At 37.3% G+C, this 21446-nt stretch overlaps 1 protein-coding gene and 1 pseudogene across 2 annotated transcripts; one reads left to right on the top strand and one right to left on the bottom strand.

The window, feature by feature from the left end:
- Positions 1-11603: 11603 nt before the first annotated feature.
- Positions 11604-21446, bottom strand: part of LOC110301523 (glyceraldehyde-3-phosphate dehydrogenase pseudogene) — a 318538-nt pseudogene continuing 308695 nt past the window's right edge.
- On the top strand, positions 17838-18916 carry Or8b4 (olfactory receptor family 8 subfamily B member 4). Of its 2 annotated transcripts, XM_021172604.1 has the most exons (2): positions 17838-17849; positions 17984-18916. In XM_021172604.1, exons 1-2 carry the CDS (start codon positions 17838-17840, stop codon positions 18914-18916), a joined length of 945 nt encoding a protein of 314 aa, XP_021028263.1. The 2 variants fall into 2 exon arrangements, with proteins under 2 accessions (XP_021028263.1, XP_021028264.1); XM_021172605.2 differs by lacking the exon at positions 17838-17849 and having other exon boundaries at positions 17969-18916.

The raw sequence follows: 21446 nt of genomic DNA on the forward strand, positions 1-21446 counted from the left end.
GGAAGAGATAATGTTTTGAAGAGTTGCTCTTTTCTTTCCCCTTTCATAAATGACTGGGTCCTCATGTGTTACATAGAGGAAAATTACATTCTTTCCTGGGTGGGTTCATTTCCCTGTGAAAGGCTTATTAGAAGATTCTTAAAGATACAGAATGCTCATACTTAGCACACTTTTCAAGGACCACACATCAGTTCCTTTTATTACTGAGAATAGATGCATATTCATGTCTCTTCCTGGGCCATGTGTATCAGTCTCTTAGCAGAACAGCAGGTAGACCACAGGTTCTATATTTCACATATTGGTTGCTTTCCATTATGGCTTCCTTTCTTCCTCCCTCAGGCCACAGAACACTTCATTTCAAATGTAAGCTGGGCTAGGATATTAAAAACTGGTTGTGACTAAAGAAATTTATTCAACATTTTAAGAGATAATTTTATTTTATTTTTTTAAAAATTTATTTATTATTATGTCTAAGTACACTGTAGCTGTCTTCAGACACACCAGAAGAGGGCGTCAGATCTTATTAAGGATGGTTGTGAGCCACCATGTGGTTGCTGAGATTTGAACTCATGACCTTTGGAAGAGTAGTCAGTGCTCTTACCGGCTGAGCCATCTCTCCAGCCCCCTGAGATAATTTTAAATAGAACTTTTTTCACAAAAAGGTAGTTGGTTTAAGATTTTCTTGAGATGGTCTTGGATGAACGATCAGAAAATTTCTTGAGGCATTTTCCAAAGTTCAGAGCAAGTTTATAATGACCTCTAGAGTAGTAAGCATGATACTTCCTGAGACAGTGGTGTGGAACCTGGACTTTTAAGGGTTTGATATTGATGCTGACTGGAAGAGCTTATAGAAAAGTTACATTTTAGAAGGATGGGCATTTTCTTTTTTTAGGAAACAAAACCCTCTGAATACCAGGCTGGTCTCCAAGTCATTAGGTGGTAAGACTGGCTTTGAACTCTTGATCTTCCTGCCTCTACTTCTCAAGATCTGGGGTTACAGCACACACCACCATGCCCAGCTCAGTGAGACAATTAGTATAGTATTTCATTATTTTCATATTATATCTTTAAAGTTATCATGGAGAAGTGTGCAGCAAAGAGTTTCTCGTTAAGAACCTAGAGAACATTTTAGAAGACTACAATTGTTTGTGTTACAAGTCACAATCAGGTTATCTCCAGACTGTGACCAGTCAGCAAAAGAAATGTGCATTGAGTGTCACAGGTACTGTAAGCAACAGAGACTTAGATGATTACAAGATGTTTCATTGTACCTTTTTCAGATCAACTTTCTGTCACTCAGTTTCTCTCCCCAAGTTATAGATATAATTCCCTAAAGAACTCCCCTTCCTTCTGGGTTATTTTTTGGGTCAAGCCAACTGCAGCCTTGGCAGTGGAATCAAGAAGCAAAGAAAAGATGACATGGTGGTATTTATTTTTGGACTTCTTGCCACCTAGGCTAAAGGAGCAGTAACTAAATGCCCCATTTTCTATTGGGCTTACCTCAGCTGTTTCTTCATGCCAAAGTATCATTGTGTCTCCCTGGTGCTGTTGCTGACTGAACAAGATTGGCAATACCTTTGTGATTTCTCTTAACCACAATTTTGCCTAAACTTGTGAACTAGCTCTTGCATTGTATTTTCAGTCATTTTGTTAGACTGGATCATTTGTTTTCTCCTAAAACTTATGGAGATAGCTCCCAGTAACAGGTGGATGAGCTGATAGACCTCAGACTCATAAATTGTTAAGCTGATATCATTATGTGGAACAAGGTTGTTACCTTTTGGCTTAGGAAAAATTATAAATAGTAAATTATTTTTTTGTGAAGTAATGATAAGTGAAGGTTATCTTTAGAAGCTCTCTTTAGAAGAAGTCTCTTCCATTTGTAAGACAAGAAGTTTGGACAAATGTATAGTTTTGACTTTTGGGTTGATGCATATCTATAAAGATAAATTCAAAACCCATCCCAAATTTTATGCCTATAATACAACTCCTATGCTAATACTGCAAGAACATCAAAGAAGAGTATGCAAAAAGAGATCCAGGAATTCTGCAGGGTGCTAGAATCTTCTAGATATGGCAGGAATGCCATAACCATGAAATCTTAACATTGTGGCTCAAACAAGTCCTACATGACAACACCCCAGTGTTCATGAGTGAAATTTTACAAGGTCCTACTCCTAGATGAAGAGCTACAAGAAATTAATGGCTGCCTAGAGTGGGCTAGAGGAGGGGTTGGTCGAAGTGTTTGAAAACCCTTATTAGAAATAGTTGTTGTTGTTGTTTTAAACAACAACCTTAAAATATCTTCTGATAAAAATTAATCCAAAGAGAAAGAAGTTGTTATTAGTATGAATAAATGAATAAAAAAAGAAAGATGCATGTATAGGGTTGTAGTTATGGGAAAGGGGATAAGGAAAAGAAATAAAAAAAAATTAAAATGAAGTAAAAAAAATTAAAGAGCCTACTCTTGGCTGCCAGACAGTGAACACTGAGAAAGACAGGGCTCACAGCAAGCCCTTTTTTTTTAATCTTTTGCCTTTGACTCAACTATCATGATTGTATAACTTTCTATCATATCAATGTGTTATGTGTAATTACCAATCTTCTATTGTTGTGTATTAGGTTATTTTCCATCCTCCTAAATTATGCTTGTTAAACATACTTATATTCACCAAGTCTTAAGTTTCTCTTCTATTAGAATATATATGAAAAATAATGGACTATGGATATTCCTCTATGGTAAACTGCCTGCTTCATAAGCATGAAAGAACTGGAGTTTGAAAGTCTAGTACCCACATAAAAGCCAAATATGGCAGTACTTGCATCTTGAGGATTCTTGAGTTTTATAGAAATTTCCCTTAAACATTTATTTAATTTGTATACATCAGTGTTATGCCTACATGTATGTCTGTGTGCCAGTATGTGACTGGTACCCTTGGATGTCAGAAAAGGACTTCAGACCCTCTGGGTCTAGAGTTACAGACAGTTGTAAGCACCCATAAGTTGCAAGAATTGAGCCCAGGTCTCTGTAAGAAGAGCTAGTGATCTTATCTACTAACCATCTCTCCAGCCCCTGAATTTTTCTTCTTGAAAGTTTATTTCAGTTGGTTCTCTCTCTGGGTGCTACTGAGGCATTCACTGCCATTCATTTTGAATGGTGGCCGCACTCATTTTATTGTCCTCTTTTAACCCTACCTTTTGTATTTCACCATCTGCTTTTGATAGCTGTCTGAATAAAGGATTGAAAAAATATGGGCCATGGGGATTCCTTCATGGGTAAAATGCTTGCTTCATAAGCATGAAAACTGGAGTTTGAAAGTCTAGTATCCACATAAAAATCAAATATGGCAGTACTTGCATCTGTAACCCTAGTATTAGGGGACAGAAAGATTGATCCTGAGGATTTGTCAACATAACCAGTTGGTGACCTTCAGATTTAGGGAGAGACCCTGTCTCAACTTCTGGTCTCTATATATGCACTCACAAAAGTAGCAGAGGAAGAAGAATCCCAAAGTGGATCTCTGGTCTTGACAACCAAACACACACATGCACATGTACATCCACATGTAGACATACACATATACATACATAGACAATTACACATACAACACATGTATATACAAAATAATAAACAAAAAGAAATTAGAGCAAAACTGGAATTTGTCTTTTCCTTATTCCTTACATTTTTAAATGTGCTAAATAGTTTATTTTATTGCAGGAAGAAGAGATTCTCTGAGAAGACTTAGGTTTTGTGCATATCTATGGTTAGGTATTCTTCTAGAACGATCCCCCCCACCCCCGTTTGTGTCAACATCTTTTCTATGTGTTCTCACAGTATTTAGCATTTAACCATTATCTGTTCAGTTTTCTATATCCATCCCCACCATAAGTTGGGTGGTACAGTTTGTGCACACATCCCCAGATGTCCCTTGTTGGCATCTTATACCTTCCCACCCCTGCCTAGCTTAACATGTGTCAGGTAGGTGTTATTATCTTTGGGCACAAGAATGGAGCATGTAGTTTTCGAAGCTGCTTTATGAAATGGGCATTTATGTTATCATTCTCCTGAGTATGTCTTTCTCTTCCAATATAGAAATGGACAAGTTTGGAGTCACTGTCCATTCCTTGCAAACCCCAATTATATTTTCTCTGTTTGCTTGTGAGCCCTAACTTGGTGACTAATGTAGAAATGTAAATCCCAACTTTCTATACCTTCTTATGTTAAAATTCATGGCATTAGATAAGATGATTAAGCTCAATCTTTATCTAATTAAACCTTGGAAGGATATTTTATAAAATTTCCAAGTTTCATAATTAATTTTTCACTCCATTTCAACTAATAGCCCAGCAATAACAGGAGAGAAAGCTTAGGCAATGAGAAAAAGGAATCATTCACATTTGTGACTGATTTTTTCCAAGTCCTGCCTGGATCTCTGTTCTCACAAGATGAGTTTGCTGAACACAAAGCCTCCAATACCATAGCGTGATTCTTTTTTGCTGACTTAAAGTACTTACTACTGCTATGTCAGGATACATTGTCACATTTTTCTCTCAGATGTGAATATGTATTGTATAACCTTCAGGATTTCCTCTTTAGACATTTGATAATGTAAAGGCTTTGCCATCAGTTGTTTAGTGACTTTATTGGGAATGGTTACTCCTTTGACATTTAAGACTTGACAGTAATTGTAGTGTGTTATTTTCAGACTTTACAAAATAAATACGTGTTCCCTTTCAGACTTTTACACAGAGTTTTAGTATATATTGATAATTCTTAATCTATTAGGATTTGATTGTTTAAGAAATGGGGATTTTTAAAACTCAGTATAATCTTTTTAGTTGCATTATTTCCCCAAAATGATCCTCTTTAGTCACAGATCACGTATATCATGAATGTATGCATTCTAATTTTGTCTAATGGATTATGATTCCTTGTAGTCAGCACTTAGTTTAAGAATCAACATGCAATGACTTGGATGAAAGCTGTTCTATGCCTGGTTTCTATGACCTTTTTAATATATCTTTATTAAAATTTGAGAATCTTATTTCTTTCTGGTAAATGATTTATTTTAGACCTGTCATGTTCTACACTGGTTCTGTTTTGAGACTGTTTAAAACTAAGACATGGGTGTGTAGTAGGATGTGCCATATTTGGTGTGATTCTGAGATCATGTGGGAAAACATTCATATTTGTAAAGCACACATTTAGATATTTGTTTCTCTGAGCACATAAATTCTGTGTGAGTGGGAAGGTCTGCTGACATTTAAAATAGTGACACATGTATTGTGTCATCCCTGGTTCCCTTTTTACTTAGTTACATGACACCTTCCTCAACTTTCCATTAAGTTCTCGTGAGGCCACACAAAAGAAAAAAATGAACCAGAGATGAGAGGAAAAAGGCATATAATTTGGTTGTAAATTAAGTTCAGTTCAGTTTTATTCAAGATATGACCATTTGTTTCATTTGCTCCCTTCTTTCTTTTTCATTTTGCAGTGATGTATCCCTTTAAAAGAAAACTGCCCAGGCTATCAGTATTTGAGAATGAAAGTAGATATATGGACAAGAAGTTTCCGTTTAAAACCTCATGGTTTTCAATTCCTAATACAGTTTTGAGGCTTTCTGTGTTCTATTAATTTTATGTACAGATTCTTACTTAATTTTTTACACAACTGTCTCAGACAATTATGTTCATTTTATAGAGGAGAAAACAACAACAACAAAATTCCATGAAGTGAAGGGACCTGCCTAGATTGGACCGATAATATGTGGCAGAATGAAGAATTGCATTTGAGCTGTGTAACTCTAGAGCCCACGTTTTTCACACTAGCCGTCTTCCAGAAGGCTCAATCTGGGTGTTTAAGAAATAGATCATGCACTGCATATATATTCACCTGTACAAAGTCCAAGTTCTTGCTGCCTTGAGCTGAGTAAGACCCTGAATTTACTCCTTTGAGCTGGAAACACTTTGCTGAAGAACATATGTCAAAAGAAAGACACAAATGATTTTCCTTCCTTTAGAAGGCATGGGGCTAATAGAGTGAGTATGAAAATATGTATGTGGACTGATGGATTATTGCTTTATGGATACCATTGTAACATATCCACAAGTCATTTATTTAGGTTTTATCCTCAATTCTACCCAGGTGAGCTAACAAATTCAGGGATTTGATGCCTGGCAGATACAGAAGGTGTTAAGTGAATGTTGAACAAATCCCCAGTGGTAACTTAAAATAGTGAAATTATGCAGTGTTTTACTCATAATTTAATTTTTAAAAAACATTTTTTGCTTCGAATTTGAAAAAGAAATGCTCATATGGTAGAAATGTGTGAGATGATAAGTGCATAGAGATAAGCAAAATCTCTGAAAGAAAAGAACGCCATGATCCTAGCACTTAAATATTACCATCCGTGGCATCTTGGTGCATGTTCTTTCAGAATATTCTACCCCCACTTCCGCCATCCCTCTCTCTCTCTTTCTGTAAGTAGAAAAACATGGATCTCTTTGTGTAATGCTATATAAGTATGTATAGAATATGATCACATTAAGTATCACTTTATAATTTTATTGTCTTTCTGTAAACATGTAAATAGCTTTCAGCCCAATTGACTGTGTATTAAATAATTATTTTTAACAGTTACATAACTACAATGTGTTTAATGCTGCAATGTCAGTGGGATACAAAATTTTGTGATTACTACAGAGAAAGACAGTATTGTGTCATTCTCATCACAGGGCTTTTAAATAGCCACATGTTATTCTGATATCCTAAATTTCTCTTGTAAATCCTAAGATATGCTTTCCCTTTGACTTTCTAGTAGTTATCAAATTCGATTATCCACTCCTTAGTTCTCCTCTCTTACCTTTCAAAGTCCCAGGATACATCTTGTTAGGTTAATCCACTTCCATAATGCCCACTACTAATTTAACTATCACTACAATTAACTAGGGAGTTTTTAATCTCCCTTAGATATTAAAGAATCCTGTTTTGAATTTCTTGTCTTGCTCATCACTGATTACAATCATGTACAAACTGATGCCAGGTTCTCTGAGCCCATCTGGCCTCACTCAGGCTCCTCCTCCTCTAGTAAGAGGGACCTGGATTTTACCTGAAATGCATTCCCTTGGTGCCTACTTTGTCTTCTTCCCATTCCAATAGAGAAGACAGGTCAATAGGACTGATAAGAATAAGGGAGAATGAATTTGTGGCTCAGTGTGGTCTGCCCCGTCCTCTGATTACAGTTCCTTGCTTTCTACTTAGGATAGTCAGGTTCTGAGAACATTGGCTTCCCACTTGTAATCATGTGCTCTTTGGAAAGGAGATAAACTGTTCTCCATCCAGATTGGTTTGGACTTGGACTCAGACTAGAAAAAAAAATTCAACCATGGTGTGATATACAAGGAGGACATTACAACGTCATTTAGTATGTGCATATTCAAGCCAAGACTTCTAGTTGACCTTATCCTTCACAAAGCTTTTGTTTTCTGCTTGACTCCTATAGATAATTTCTTAATTGTTTACGGACTTAGAGAGGGAGGAGAGAACAGTGAATTTACAGCATCAACACACTCTAACAACACCAAACTCTCCTTGCCATGTATAACATGTCTTGTTAATATCATTGTTGTTTTCTAAATTTGAAGCATTGGGCTCTTCCACTTTATAACCCTCTTCACATCCCTTTGTGGTTTTCTGTGCTCAAAATACTGTACTGATTTCTGAGCTGGCAATCTATTTGTTATTCAAAACTAATAGGAATAGATTTTTCAAACTATATGGTAAAGCAAAGTGTGCATTTCCATAGTAACAACATAATAATTAGAGACTGTTTCTGAACAGAATTAGCACAAACAGCATGCTATTAACTCAGAGATACATTTTCTATAAAAGCCTGCAGTGGTTTTTTTTTTTTTTTGAATAAAACTATTTTCCATATTTTAAAATATGATACTTTAATTACTTGAGAATCTCATATATTCATATAGTATATTTTGGTCACAATCACTCTCATTTCTCTTTCTAACTCCCCTAAGATTCATCCCTTACTTTTTTACCTCCTCCCAACTTTTTGTTTTCCTGTTCTTAAAAAACAAACCCACTTGTACCACCCATATACACATGAGTGTGAGGCCATCAACTTCAGCCTGTTCAACCTACCAAGGGCCATATCCTTAGAGGAACTCTTTCTCCCTCCTTTAGAAACCATCAACCGTTAAAAGCTATCTACAGTTAGGGGTGGAGGCTGATGAACCCACAACCATCCATCTTAGAATGTTGACTGGCTTGTTTGATGTTATTATACAGGTCTTATACAGGCAGTTATAAGGGGTGTGAGTTCATGACCATAGCCCTGTCATGTTCAGAAGACACTGTTCCTCCCAGATCTCTGGCTCTATAAATCTTTCTGCTCCTCTTCAAAGATGGCCTCTGAGCTTTTGGGGGAGGGCTTTTTTTTTTTTTTGTAGATTTGTGGTTGATCACTCCATATTTAGTCTGTACATTGATCAGTTGATAGCTTTTACAATAACCACTGTCCATTGCACAAAGAAACTCCTCTCATGAGATTGGAATGCAGCACTAATAATCTATTGGCAGAGATATACATTTAGAGGGCAGTTTGATGTCTGTTTAGCAAAATCATAGTAGTAAGTGATTGCCTAAGGCTGATAAACACTCCAGTGGTGGGTTCTTGGTCAGACTTCCCAAATTTAAGAAGAAAACTTTATTGAAAATGTGTGTGAAAAATCCATTCTTAATACTGATTTTAAACATTTTATATATTGATTTTTAAAAAAAGATATGCAAAATTATAATAGTTATTGCACTCAAAGCCTAAAACCTGACCAATAATACGCACAAAACTGGATAATGCAACAACCCTGAATAATTTGTACACACTAATCATTTAGTTATTAGTAACATTAATTGTTGAGCCATTGTTTTCCTTAGACATTAAACAGTTGTCTTTTAAATTTCATTTTGTTTTATTGTAGCTGACATTTCATTTTAAAACCTGGCCAGATATTTAGGTGAATGCTTATGTCTGTAGCCAACAAAGCAACATTTGTTCATTACAATTGGTAGTATAATTTTCCTTCTATTTTTTATTCTTTGAGAGTTTCATATAATATATTTTGATAATTTTTGTCCTCTCTTCAAACTTCTCCTAATTCTACCTGCTTTCCTACTCACTCCTCCCCAAAATGCTCATGGACTCTTTGAGTCTGTGCTCTTCCATTAGGGCATGGAAAGCTATACACTTATGGTAAGCTACGCCTCCTTCTCAAAGTAGCTATCAATTGCGAATAGTTCCTTGGCTAGGGGTGGAGATTCATGGCTACCTCCCCTTTCTGTGCTGGCATTTTGTGTGGTTTGATCTTGCACAGACCTCATGCTTATTGTCAAAAGTCCTGTGAATTCATATGTATAATTGCCCTTCTGAGTTCACGTATCAACCATTACCTTTAGCTCTTAGTCAAACTATACTAGAATGTAAAGTCTTCATGGCTATTTTCCCAGTGCTGAGAGGGATAGTGTGTGTGTGTGTGTGTGTGTGTGTGTGTGTGTGTGTGAGAGAGAGAGAGAGAGAGAGAGAGAGAGAGAGAGAGAGAGAGAGAGAGAGAGAGAGAGAGAGAGAATACCTTTTGGGATGTGTGTGAAAAGCAATAGATATCAGGAAAAATACCCTCAAGGAAGTGACTCAAGGAGTAAACAGTATAGGTCTGAATTATTTGGCTCACTCATATCCAGAAAGTCTTTACTTATTCTGCATTTGAATGATGTTTTTGAGGTTTGTTTTTAGTGCAAGCTAAGTATTTAGCTTTCAACATCAGAATTTGATTATGATTAACATATATATGCATATATACATACACACACACACACATATATATACATATATATATATATATATATATATATATATATATATATATATATATATATATGCTCATTGCCAAGAAATGGGGTAGGTCACAGATTCTTAGAACTGGGTAGTGAACCAGCTGTTGGCATCAGGGATGACAAGAAAGCCAGGTGGTGGAAGTGAAGGCATGTCACACAGACTTGTCTGGTTAGGCTGCACTGGTTGTTCCTGCTGGCACAGCCAGCATCCTGACTATGTTATTAATGGAGACATTTGTTTTTTCAATTTTGCCAAAATGCAGTGTAAACAGTTTCTACTGTAGTTTCTAAGAGTTGTAAGATGGATTTGGAGTCTGGATCCAATGAAGGCACACTTGGAAGAAATTCTGAGGTTGGGTAATCACAAAAAACAATTTCATTTCCACTTAATTTTCAGTTTTGCAACTCAATTTCAGTTTCTTAGAGAGGTCTTTTCAGACCTTCAAGGCTTACTAGGGTTTCACTTATACAGTTTTATACAGAAATTCATATTCCTTCCCTGTGCACTAATTGTTTTCTAATCAGTTATGTGTAGGTTTTCCATCTGGATTATATGTCCAAACCACAGGAACTGTGTCTATTTTGATCACTGCTTCATTTTTAGAGCAGAGAATTGTGTCTAAGTTGAGTTCAGTGCTCTATGTATGCAATTGTCTCTCTGTATACTTGGTGGACTAGGACCAGAATAGATTTACAGATCAGCCAATTTAAAATTTCTTATATAAAGTGACACAGTATTTAAATACAATTTACATATATTTATATCATCAGTACATTATTTATAATACCTAATACAATATCAAGGAAATGCAAATTGTTTAATGGTTATTTAGGGAACAATGGAAAGGAAACAAGTTTGTGTAAGTTCAGTATAGATAGGATTTTTTTTTCCCTGAATGTTTTTTGGGCCACTATTGTTTGTCTTCTGATATGGAGACAATGAAAGCAGAAGACTAGCTCATCTGATTGTTAAACCTTCTTATTTCTAGATTTGTCACATTATATTTTTGGTTCATGGTCTTTCCTACTCTCAACTGATGGTGACTTTCAGGTACTGTCCTTGTATCTACTTTCCAGTTAATTAATTTTATTTTCTATTCATTTTGTCTATTATGTTTAGCATATTGATAGTGGTCCCAATTTCAATTATCCTATTTTACCATATAAATCAGGTTCCAATTTCAGTGAGGCTATTTTAGTGTCTAAAATTCCTGATGTTCTGGATTCCTGAATGAAAGTCACATACATACACACATACAGATGCATGTACGCACACACATACATACGTTCAGCCTTCTATTTTAATATGCCTTAAATAGCTCAATGCTTGGGGCACTCCCAAACTTCCATGTTGCTAATGCCTCCCCTCCAATACTCTTGAGTTATTACTTACTAAAATCCATATTCCACCTCTGCTGCTCTAGACCCAATGGGGAGGATTGGAGGGGGTCACTCTTCCCTGGCTCTTACATGATTTGTATGCTGTCTCTTTTGCAGTTTTTTTTTTTTTGGTGGGTGCAGCAAACTTTATTGATAGTATTCAAGAGAGTGTATAGGGCTCCCTAGGCCCCTCCTGTTATGGGGGACTGTAATGGAAATTGTTAGGGAAATGCTTAGAATTGGGACAGGAACTCCTCAGCAGCTGAGGGCCTCTCTCTTGCTCTCAGTGTCTTTGGTGATGTGGGTGGTCAAGGATTTCTTATTCCTTGGAGGCCATGTAGGCCATGAAGTCTACCACCCTGTTGCTGTAGCCGTATTCATTGTCATAACAGACAGAAGATGAGCTTTACAAAGTTGTCATTGAGAACAGTGCCAGCCCCAACATCAAAACTGGAAGACTGGGAGTTGCTGTTAAAGTCGCAGGAGACTACCTGGTCCTTAGTGTAGCTCAGGATGCCCTTTAGTGGACCCTCGAATGCCTGCTTCACTACCTTCTTGATGTCATTATACTTGGCAGGTTTCTTCAGCTGGCATGTCAGATCCACAACGGATACATTGTGGGTAGGAACACGGAAGGCCATGCCAGTGAGCTTCCGATTCAGCTCTAGAATGACCTTGAACACAGCCTTTACAGCACCAGTGGATGCAGGGATGATGTTCTGGGCGGCCCCACAGCCATCATGCTACAGCTTTCCAGAGGGTTCATCCATAGTCTTCTGAGTGGCAGTGGTGGCATGGACTGTGGTCATGAACCGTTCCACAATGCCAAAGTTGTCATGAATGATCTTGGCCAGGGGTGCTAAGCACTTGGTGGTACAAGATGCATGCTGACAATCTTGAGTGAGTTGTCATATTTCTTGTGATTCACAACCATCACAAACATGGGGCCATCGGCAGAAGGGGCAAAAATGATGACTCGTTTGACTTCACCCTTCAAGTGGGCCCCAGCCTTCTCCATGGGAGTGAAAATGCTAGTAGACTTCAAAACATACTCAGCATCAGCATTACTCCATTTGATGATAGCAGGATCTTGCTCCTGGAAGATGGTGATGGGCTTTCTGTTGATGACAAGCTTTCCATTCTCAGCCTTGATTGTGCCATTAAATTTGCCATGGGTAGAGTCATACTGGAAGAAGTAGACCATGTAGTTGAGCTCAATGAAAGGGTCGTTGATGGTAACAATCTCCACTTTGTCAAGTACAGAGCAGAAGGCAGCCCTGGTAACCAGGTGCCCGGTACAGCCAAATCTGTTCACACTGACCTTCACCATCTTGTCTACATGGTGAGACTGACACTGCACGAGAAGATGGGGCTATCTCTGGAACAGCAACTTTTAAGCCTGAAATTTTATTCCTTTCCAGGCATGGCAATTCTCACTTCTCTCTCCATCCCCTTGCCTGTGAATCCTAAAGTCCTGCCTCTGTCTCCCTGCCCAGTCATTGGCTGCAGGAAACTTTATTTACCAGTCGAAATCAAATGGGAGCATGGACCCTCAGCATCTTACATTAGAATTCTCATGTAATTTGGGGACCCCAATTAATGTAGTACAAACACTAAACCAAATCAACAACAAAAGCTTCAATTTGTCTTTATTTGTTCAAACATATTCAGTGCATTTATTTATAATTCTGGCCCTGTCTTGCTTCATAGTTCTACAAGTAGTAAACACTATAAGGCACGTTTTGTGTGTCTCATTCATGTGATTCTTATTTATGCCACTTGTTTTGTGTTGGTTTAATGATTCACACGATGAGCTCACAATTCCCAGATGTTTTTCTGGGGAATTTCTTTTGCATTTGTATTGAAATTATTTTCTCCATAGTGATTTTTTCTTATTATACATGCAATATGGAATTGGTTTTTACCTCACACAAGGAGGTGATTATAGATTTGTGAGAAATAGTTTGTCTAACTTTCTTTCTTTAGGACCAAGATAAGTTCGGTTGTTTTCCTTTATGAGCTTTTTCCTTGAATTTAGACATAAGATACCTCCTTTGGGGTTCAGCATTACGCCAGATTTTATCTTCTGTGTTCTGTATAGGAAACATACTAAACCCAAAGTCACAGGCCACCAGGAATCCACAGGTTCCCTGTTCTACTGGTTGTCTCTCTATGTTATTACTTTCTTAATTTTCCTCTTTACTCATAAAGTTTTTACTTAGTTTCTATAAGACCTTTCATGGAAAAAACAGATAAAATTTGTATGTCTCACCAATAATTCCTACATTTTTTTCAAAAAATCAAGAGGAACCTTTTTAAATATAAAGTGTTTTAATACAGCAAAAATTGTTGTTCTTGATAAATATTTATTGAGCGATGAACAAGGTGACATCTGAACTGATGAATAGAGAGAACACTTTCACCTTTGCTGCCACACAGCTGCTAAGCTTCCATCCAAAGTAGAAGAATGTGGTGGGTAAGAAAGTACATGTACTAATAAGAAACACCCATTTTCTTTAATAAAAAAAAAAAGAAAGAAAAAAGAAACCTCAAAAACATCATTCAACTGAAAGGGGAGGTTCTGTGTAGCAGGCAGAACTGACTGGACCATATAACTTAGAGATGTCCTGGTCATTCCCTTTGACACTTCATTGCATGTTTTTTTTTTTTTTTTTTTTTTCTGATATCTACTCCTTTCATGTGTATCCCAAAGACTGTCTACTCTCTTTCAACACTGGATAGATAATCATAAATTTTTACCTTGCAGTGTGTTTTGGAACAAGGTTAGAGTGCTCTGAACATACTTTACTGTCAGGAAGGTGACAAAAGAGAAAGAAATGCAGAACGAACATCCTTGTATGATCTCTGGTTGGATGTCATATAGCATCCATTTTGCCATACTCTATTGGTGTAAGATGCTGTAGAGCTCTCATAGGGCCAAGATCCTATCAGTTTACTGGAAGAACATCAGCCCTGTTCCTCCAAGAGCACATGGGATGCAAGCTATATATGTATGTGTATGTGAGTGTGTGTGAGTGTGTGTGTGTGTGTGTGTGTGTGTGAAAGAGAGAGAGAGAGAGAGAGAGAGAGAGTTGGTGTGGCCATCTTTAGAAAATACAATCTGCCACATGCATATACATTCCATAGTTGTTATAAACATACAGTATTATATTAGAAAACATCCAGCATAATGCTTGGAACATAATGCTGTGATTGTTCCAAATGCATTAATTATCTTTTCTGTAGCTTTCTTTCTTTTATGTAAGAAAAAATAAAACAGTTTTATTTTGAGAGACATATAATGGATGAGAAATAAAAACAGAGCTATTTTTCTTGCATGTTCTTCTATATAATAAGTTGTCAGGAGAGCAAATACCCATTTTCCAAATGAGAACTTTATGGCACAAGATGTTTGGAAACTTTATGCTTAAACTAATTCGGTAGGATGATTTTTTTTTTGTTTGGTTCTCCACTTATTCTTTAAACATTTAATTTAAGTCTAACATATATTTCTATAAATTGATGAATGTTTTGTAACGAGCTGCAGTTAAGCAGTAGTCATGTCAGGAATAGAATGCCACCAGCAGCCTGTCTTTTGTGTCTCTTTCCAGTTAGTAGCCTCCAACTTCTCAGTGAGTGAAACTGCTGCTTGACTTCTAAAATGACAGGTTATTTTTTGTTGTTGTTTTAAAAAATTGTATGCCTATCTCAAAAACATAAAATGAAACATCAACAACAACAAAAACCCAAAACCAAACCAAGCCAAACCAACCAACCAACCAAACAAACAAACAAACAAACACATGTCTAGCTTGTTTTGCCAGGCAGTGGTGGCACATGCCTTTAATCCCAGCACTCAGAAGACAGAGGCAGTTGGATCTCTGTGAGTTTGAGGCCAGCCTGGTCTACAGAGTGAGTTCCAGTACAGTCAAGGCTACACAGAGAAACTTTATCTCAAAACAAACAAACAAACAAACAAAAAGATATTTGGGGAAATATGGCTCATCTCAGTGGTTACGAACATTGGCTGCTCTTCCGGAAGACCTGGGCTCAATTCCTAGCACCTACATGGAAGCTAATAACACAGACATAGATATACGTTAAACATGAAATGTTTATGAAAATAAATGAACATGAAAATAAATGAACTATAATTAAATGAATGTATGTTTGGCTTATTTCTGTTGTGATCAAATATTTCCAATAGTTGATAGACATTACTTAATAGAAGAGTCATTTTAGCTTGCATTTTTTAGGACTAATTACTTGGCCTGAAATCTTGGAGGTGGAATGTGTTGAAGGAGGAAGCTACTTACCTCATGGTAGAAGGAAGCATCGAGCAAGGAAGGACCTAGTGACTAGGTATAATTTTCAAAATCACATCCCTAGTGACTTACTTCCTCTGACTCCATCCCATATCTTAAAGGTTTTATAACTTCCTCAGACACTGTAATTAACAAGGAACCAAGCATTCAAAGCTTGAGCTCAGGAATTCATTTCATATTTAAAGCACAATTCCATGGAGCCACAGACATGTGCCCCTTTTTGCTTGTTTTCTTTAATTCCATGATAGCTTGATATCATGAACTTTCATGGCTTAATGAAATCTTACTTTGTTGCAATCCCAGGATTGTTGAAAATCCCACTATTTATTATTCATTCTACAGTTGGTTGACCTGTAGATTGCTTTCAATTGTGCTATGAACCCTACTTAGCATGTGTTGAGGTCAACCTATGTACTTACTGAGCATGTGCCAAGCAGTAGAAAGTGCTCCTTTTTTTTTTTTTCAAGTTAAACAATGCAGACCAATTTATTATTTTATCCTTGCTTGTGCTTGGTTTTTTTCTAATCTATTTTAGGTGTGTAGCTTGAGTTTCTATTTTTTTGCTTAAAGTTCCTAGCTTCAGTAAATCAGAAGCAGCTTGTAATTTAAGCCCTTTCTATGTTTGAAGGCAAAGTGATAATAGATGTACAGGAAGGGTACGTTTAGTTAAGGAGGACTTTGAAGGGTAAAAAAGGTGGCAGCCAGAGGGGTGGCAAAAAGTAGACATTAGTCAATCTGCAAGACCACAGGGCCAGAGGGTCTGAATACTTGCTTGTGTTCTTTTTAGTAGTACAAACACAAAATCTGCAATCCACCATGCAGTATATTTAAGAGTGAAAGCACATGCTATTAATATTCATACAAGGATAAGTGGTGTCTTTTAGGGCCACTTGAGGAAAGCAGATTATTTTAGGTAGCTTTAGTGGAAACTTACAACTGCAGATGTTTATGTTTGATAGAATGAAAGGCAGCTTTATCATCTAAATAAGGGTAGTATCAAGCCCTGAAGTACCTCCCATCCTAAACAGATATGAGTGCTTCCCTCATGTGTGCTGTGGTATTTTAATCAGAGCTTGTTTATGGCTTTCTGTAATGTAGGTGGCATCTGTGGTGGTGTCTCACTATTGTAAGAAGCTCATGGACCTAGGAAGATTTTATGTGAACTGTTCACTTTGTCTTCCCCTGAAAGGTCCCCAGGAGAAATAAGAAATGGTAGAAACTAAATTTGGGGTCTTTCCTTCTTAAAGTCAGTTTTAGGCTCCAAGAATGAAGGAGAGGAAAAATGAGCTTCCAGACTTAGCAAATAATAATATAACATCCCTCATGTTAGGGGGAAGTTTAAGTGGAACTTTAGCTCCTCTAGATGGAACAGAAGTATCTAACACAGCCTGTAAACAATGACAGTAGGTTCATCCCCAAAGAGACTGATTTTTAGAAAAATCCCCAGGGGAGTCTGCCTTAATCAGGTCCCCAAGATCACTAAGCTATGCAACTTCCTGCAATATGCCAGCTTTTACTTCTTGTCAAAAGCCTTGTTTGTTTTCTTGAAGTTGAGAGAGAGCAACTGGGATGATGCCCCTTAACTGAGGTCCTTCCCGTGAGCACTCCAGAGAGCTGTGGCCATATAAAGCACAGATTCTTAGTAACAGGAGAATAAGAAGAGGGAACATCTGAATATATCAGACTTGTGGTATAGCAACACCATCGTCTTCTAAGATAATGGAAAAAGCTATTGCATAAAACTGCACTGATAAAAACCAAGGAGAAGGAAAGGAAAGTTCTGAATTCTATCTTTCTTGGTGGTTTTCTTCTAAACATATAGACAAGGTCTCTTGGAAGCATTTATTACTCTGTAGCCTTCAGCATTGACTCTAAGGCAAGGTAAGTAAAGAGATTTGGAGGTGGAAGGCAGTATAAACAGAGCCAGCAGGGAACAGTTTGAGCTTGATTTTCTCTGTAGGTGGGAACTTCATGTGTGGTTGAGAAAGAGTCATGAATAGAATAAGTTCTGCAGATCTACATTTAACAAAGCCTAAGGCACTGGGCTTTATAACTATTGGTTCTTGAGTTATTTTTTTGAAAGTCCATGAATAGCCAGTAGAAGTCATCTGCTTCCTCATCTATTAGGCAAGAACAGAATCCTTGTTATCCATGTAAATAAACATCTTGATTCTTTAATCAGTCCATGGGAAATGAGCTATGATCAGTCACACTATTAGTGGCTTAAGATGAAGATAATTGTAGATGAAAGAGGAGAGGCCAAAGAAAAGCAGGCATGCATACTCACTGATTTACCTTCTAGAGCCTTCTTCCATTGTGCATGTATATAGCTGTCATTGTGTGTTTTATTCCACTTTTCTAGGTGATGTCTCAGAAGAGAATGGCTCCAAGAAATAGCTCCTCTGTGACTAAATTTATCCTTGTGGGATTTTCAGACCAACCAGCTCTCCAGCTGCCTCTCTTCTTCTTCTTCTTAGGTATTTATGTGCTCACTGTTATAGGCAATTTGGGACTGATCACCTTAATTGGGTTGAATTCCAGCCTTCATACTCCAATGTACTTTTTCCTCTTCAACTTGTCCTTTATAGATTTCTGTTATTCCTGTGTGTTCACGCCAAAAATGTTGAGTGATTTTGTCTCAGAAAACATTATCTCCTACATGGGATGCATGACTCAACTGTTTTTCTTCTGTTTCTTTGTCAATTCTGAATGCTACGTGCTGGTGTCAATGGCCTATGATCGCTATGTGGCCATTTGTAATCCTCTGCTTTACACAGTTACCATGTCTCCTCAGGTCTGCACTCTGCTGATGTTTTGTTCATATGTGATAGGGTTTGCTGGAGCCATGGCCCATACTGGAAGCATGCTGACACTTACTTTCTGTGATTCCAACATGATCCACCATTATCTCTGTGAAGTTCTTCCCCTCCTACAGCTCTCCTGCACCAGCACCTATGCCAACGAGCTTGTGTTTTTTATTGTTGGAGTAGTCATCACAGCATCCAGTATCAGCATCTTTATCTCTTATGCATTGATTCTCTCCAACATTCTTAAGATTCCTTCTGCTGAGGGTAGATCCAAAGCCTTTGGCACATGTGGTTCCCATGTAGTTGCTGTTGCTCTGTTTTTTGGGTCAGGGGCATTCACCTATTTAACAACCTCTTTCCCTGGTTCAATGGAAGAGGGAAGGTTTGCTTCAGTATTTTATACCAATGTGGTTCCCATGCTTAACCCACTGATCTATAGTTTGAGGAATAAAGACGTTAAACTTGCCCTAAATAAAACCTTGAAGAGAGTGCTCTTCTGATGAGTCTGGTGCTATCATTCAGAATGAAATCCTTATAAACATACTCAAATACACTTTCTACAAACAAGGTTTTCCTTCTACTGTTAAAAACTGGAGATCTTTTTGAGGGTTATAGCACTTGGTATCACTTTGGCTCAACTTTGCATCTACTAAGTGCCATTATGTATTGGATACATTATTAGACTCAAGAAGAATATTACCTTGATGTACTTTCCATTTTCTTTCTTGGATTTGTCTAGGAAGAACATTTCTAGCTGGAAGAATGTGTACAGATTAGTACAAGGCCCAGGAACAATTTTATCAACTTTATGACCTGTCTTACCAAATGTGAAATGTAGAGTCTAGAGTATCATAGGTAATAATCTTCTAACTCTTGAAGAGATTACTTGCCCAGGAAGTCTATAAATCTTCCCTTTCACTTACATGTATATACATAAGAAAAGTTCTCATCCAAGAAACTTATATGCCCTGATTTGTAAGAATGAATGAAATCTCAAATACTTCATTTCAAAATTCCTGCTCCTTGAGATGGTAACTTGGACTAGTGATTTTCTGATTGGTAAGTCTCCTATGCTCTATAGCTGAGGGAAAGATGAAGAACACAGAACTTCTATGCTTTTGCATGATTATGTAACATGCTGCCCTGTCCTTCCCTGGAGATGCTGAGCACATCATAGAACTTTGGTACTTTTAGAAAAAATATTTTATTTATTTATTGATTGATTGATTGATTGAGATAATGTCTTTCTTTGTATCCAGGATGGCCTTGGACCTGATATAGAGTTTAGGATTACCTTGAACTCTTCATTTTTTCTGCTTCGGCCAACCTTTTGTCTCATGTGTCTACCTTCTTGCTAAAACAGAATGATAGCAAATTCAAGGTCAGCTTGGAGTTATGTGAATGTTATATCTATCCCTCCTTTATTTTATAAGGTAGATTTAGATTTTCCCATCTCCAAGTAGGTGCTTGAGTTTGTGTATGTGTCCATCTCTGTGTTTATTTTATCTTTTATAGAACCAGGAAGGAGGTAAAGTCTTAAAATACTTTTCTATCTCTCAGGGAGGCTGGACTGGATATTCATTCTGAGCGCCAAGGATCATTCTCTACCACTATGTTAAATATTTAGCTATTCTATATTGAATAGCCCATCTTTTAAGAAGTATGCCCTCATATTACCCTGGGTATATGGAGGAAAATGAAGATAGGTCTATTTTGGACAACATTGAGAAATGTGAAAGTCCAGACTCCTTTTTGTGGAAGAACAGGCATTATTTAAGAAGAATGCAAAAATTGGGTATTCTTGAGAAAACCTTGGTGCTTTTACTTTGGACACTGGGAAAGTCAAATGAAAGATGATGTCTTTTACTTGGATTCTATGTCTCCCACTCTTCTAAAAAAAACTGGAGAGATGCTTGGTGTGTGAAAGAGTGGAAGATAAAGCAGTAAAGGGAAGTGAGGCTTCCGGTTGCCCCTCTGCTGATGCACACACAGCTCTACTAGGATAATGAAGAGCCTAAGTGTTCTTGGTAGAGTCATAAGCCAGATGTCATAGGTGGTAGCTTAGAATAGCAAGAAGAAACATCTGCAGTGTGAGGCTGATTGACTAGAGGTAAGACAAACTGTATTTTCTTCAGTATGTTAAAGGGAAAAGATCAGAAGAAAATGTGGATACCTGTTGGATTATGTCTAGATTATGATAATGATGAGATTCAACATTGCTGTATAGTGTATATACTACATGTACTATGAGGTGCCTAGTGCATAGTACCTCATTTATTGGATTTAAGCCTATGATATTCAGTCTTCCTGACCTAGCTAAATACCACCTTTTATAGGGCAATGCATAGTCCCAGGTAGAGCATATGAGACTCTTGGGATATTAGAAAAGAGTCAATACTGAGGAAGGGCAACTAAGCATTGTGGAATATATATGTAATCCCAAGCAGTCTAGCATTCATGTGGAAGGATCTAGAGTGGTAGCTAACATAGACTACACAGTGAAACCCTGACTAAAACAAAAAAAAAAAAAGAAAAGAAAAGAATAAAAATGAAGGATTAAAAATACTATCAATGATTTACCAACATTCCTATAATATATGTAATTCCATATATAACTTTACACATATAGTTTTAATGAACATTTCTCATTTGGGTGATGGTGTTCCCTCCAAGATACAAAGATCACCTAGCAAAAACCTCAGCACTAGACATGAGAACTCCTCTCTTAAGTTGATATCCAGGGCTGTCCAAGACATTCCCAAAACATATAGCTTATTGCTGTGGCTCTTGGTTTTCCCCTCAAGGTGGAAGGTAAGTACCTATTGCTGAAGGCATCATGTACTTTAGAAACAGGACCCAGAGAGTCCTGAGCTGGAACTGAACTGAATGCTCTTTCTCTGAAGACTAGCATTCATGGTATCAGAAGATACCATCCAAGCTTCCATAGGAGGGAAGAAACTTACAGTGTTACCCAATTTTCATGTCTATGGACCACATCAATGACCAGCATGGCACATTAACTTTAAGGAT

The sequence above is a fragment of the Mus caroli genome, unplaced genomic scaffold (genome assembly GCF_978045245.1).
Source record: "Mus caroli unplaced genomic scaffold, Mus_caroli_1 scaffold_11, whole genome shotgun sequence".
NCBI lineage: Eukaryota > Metazoa > Chordata > Mammalia > Rodentia > Muridae > Mus > Mus caroli.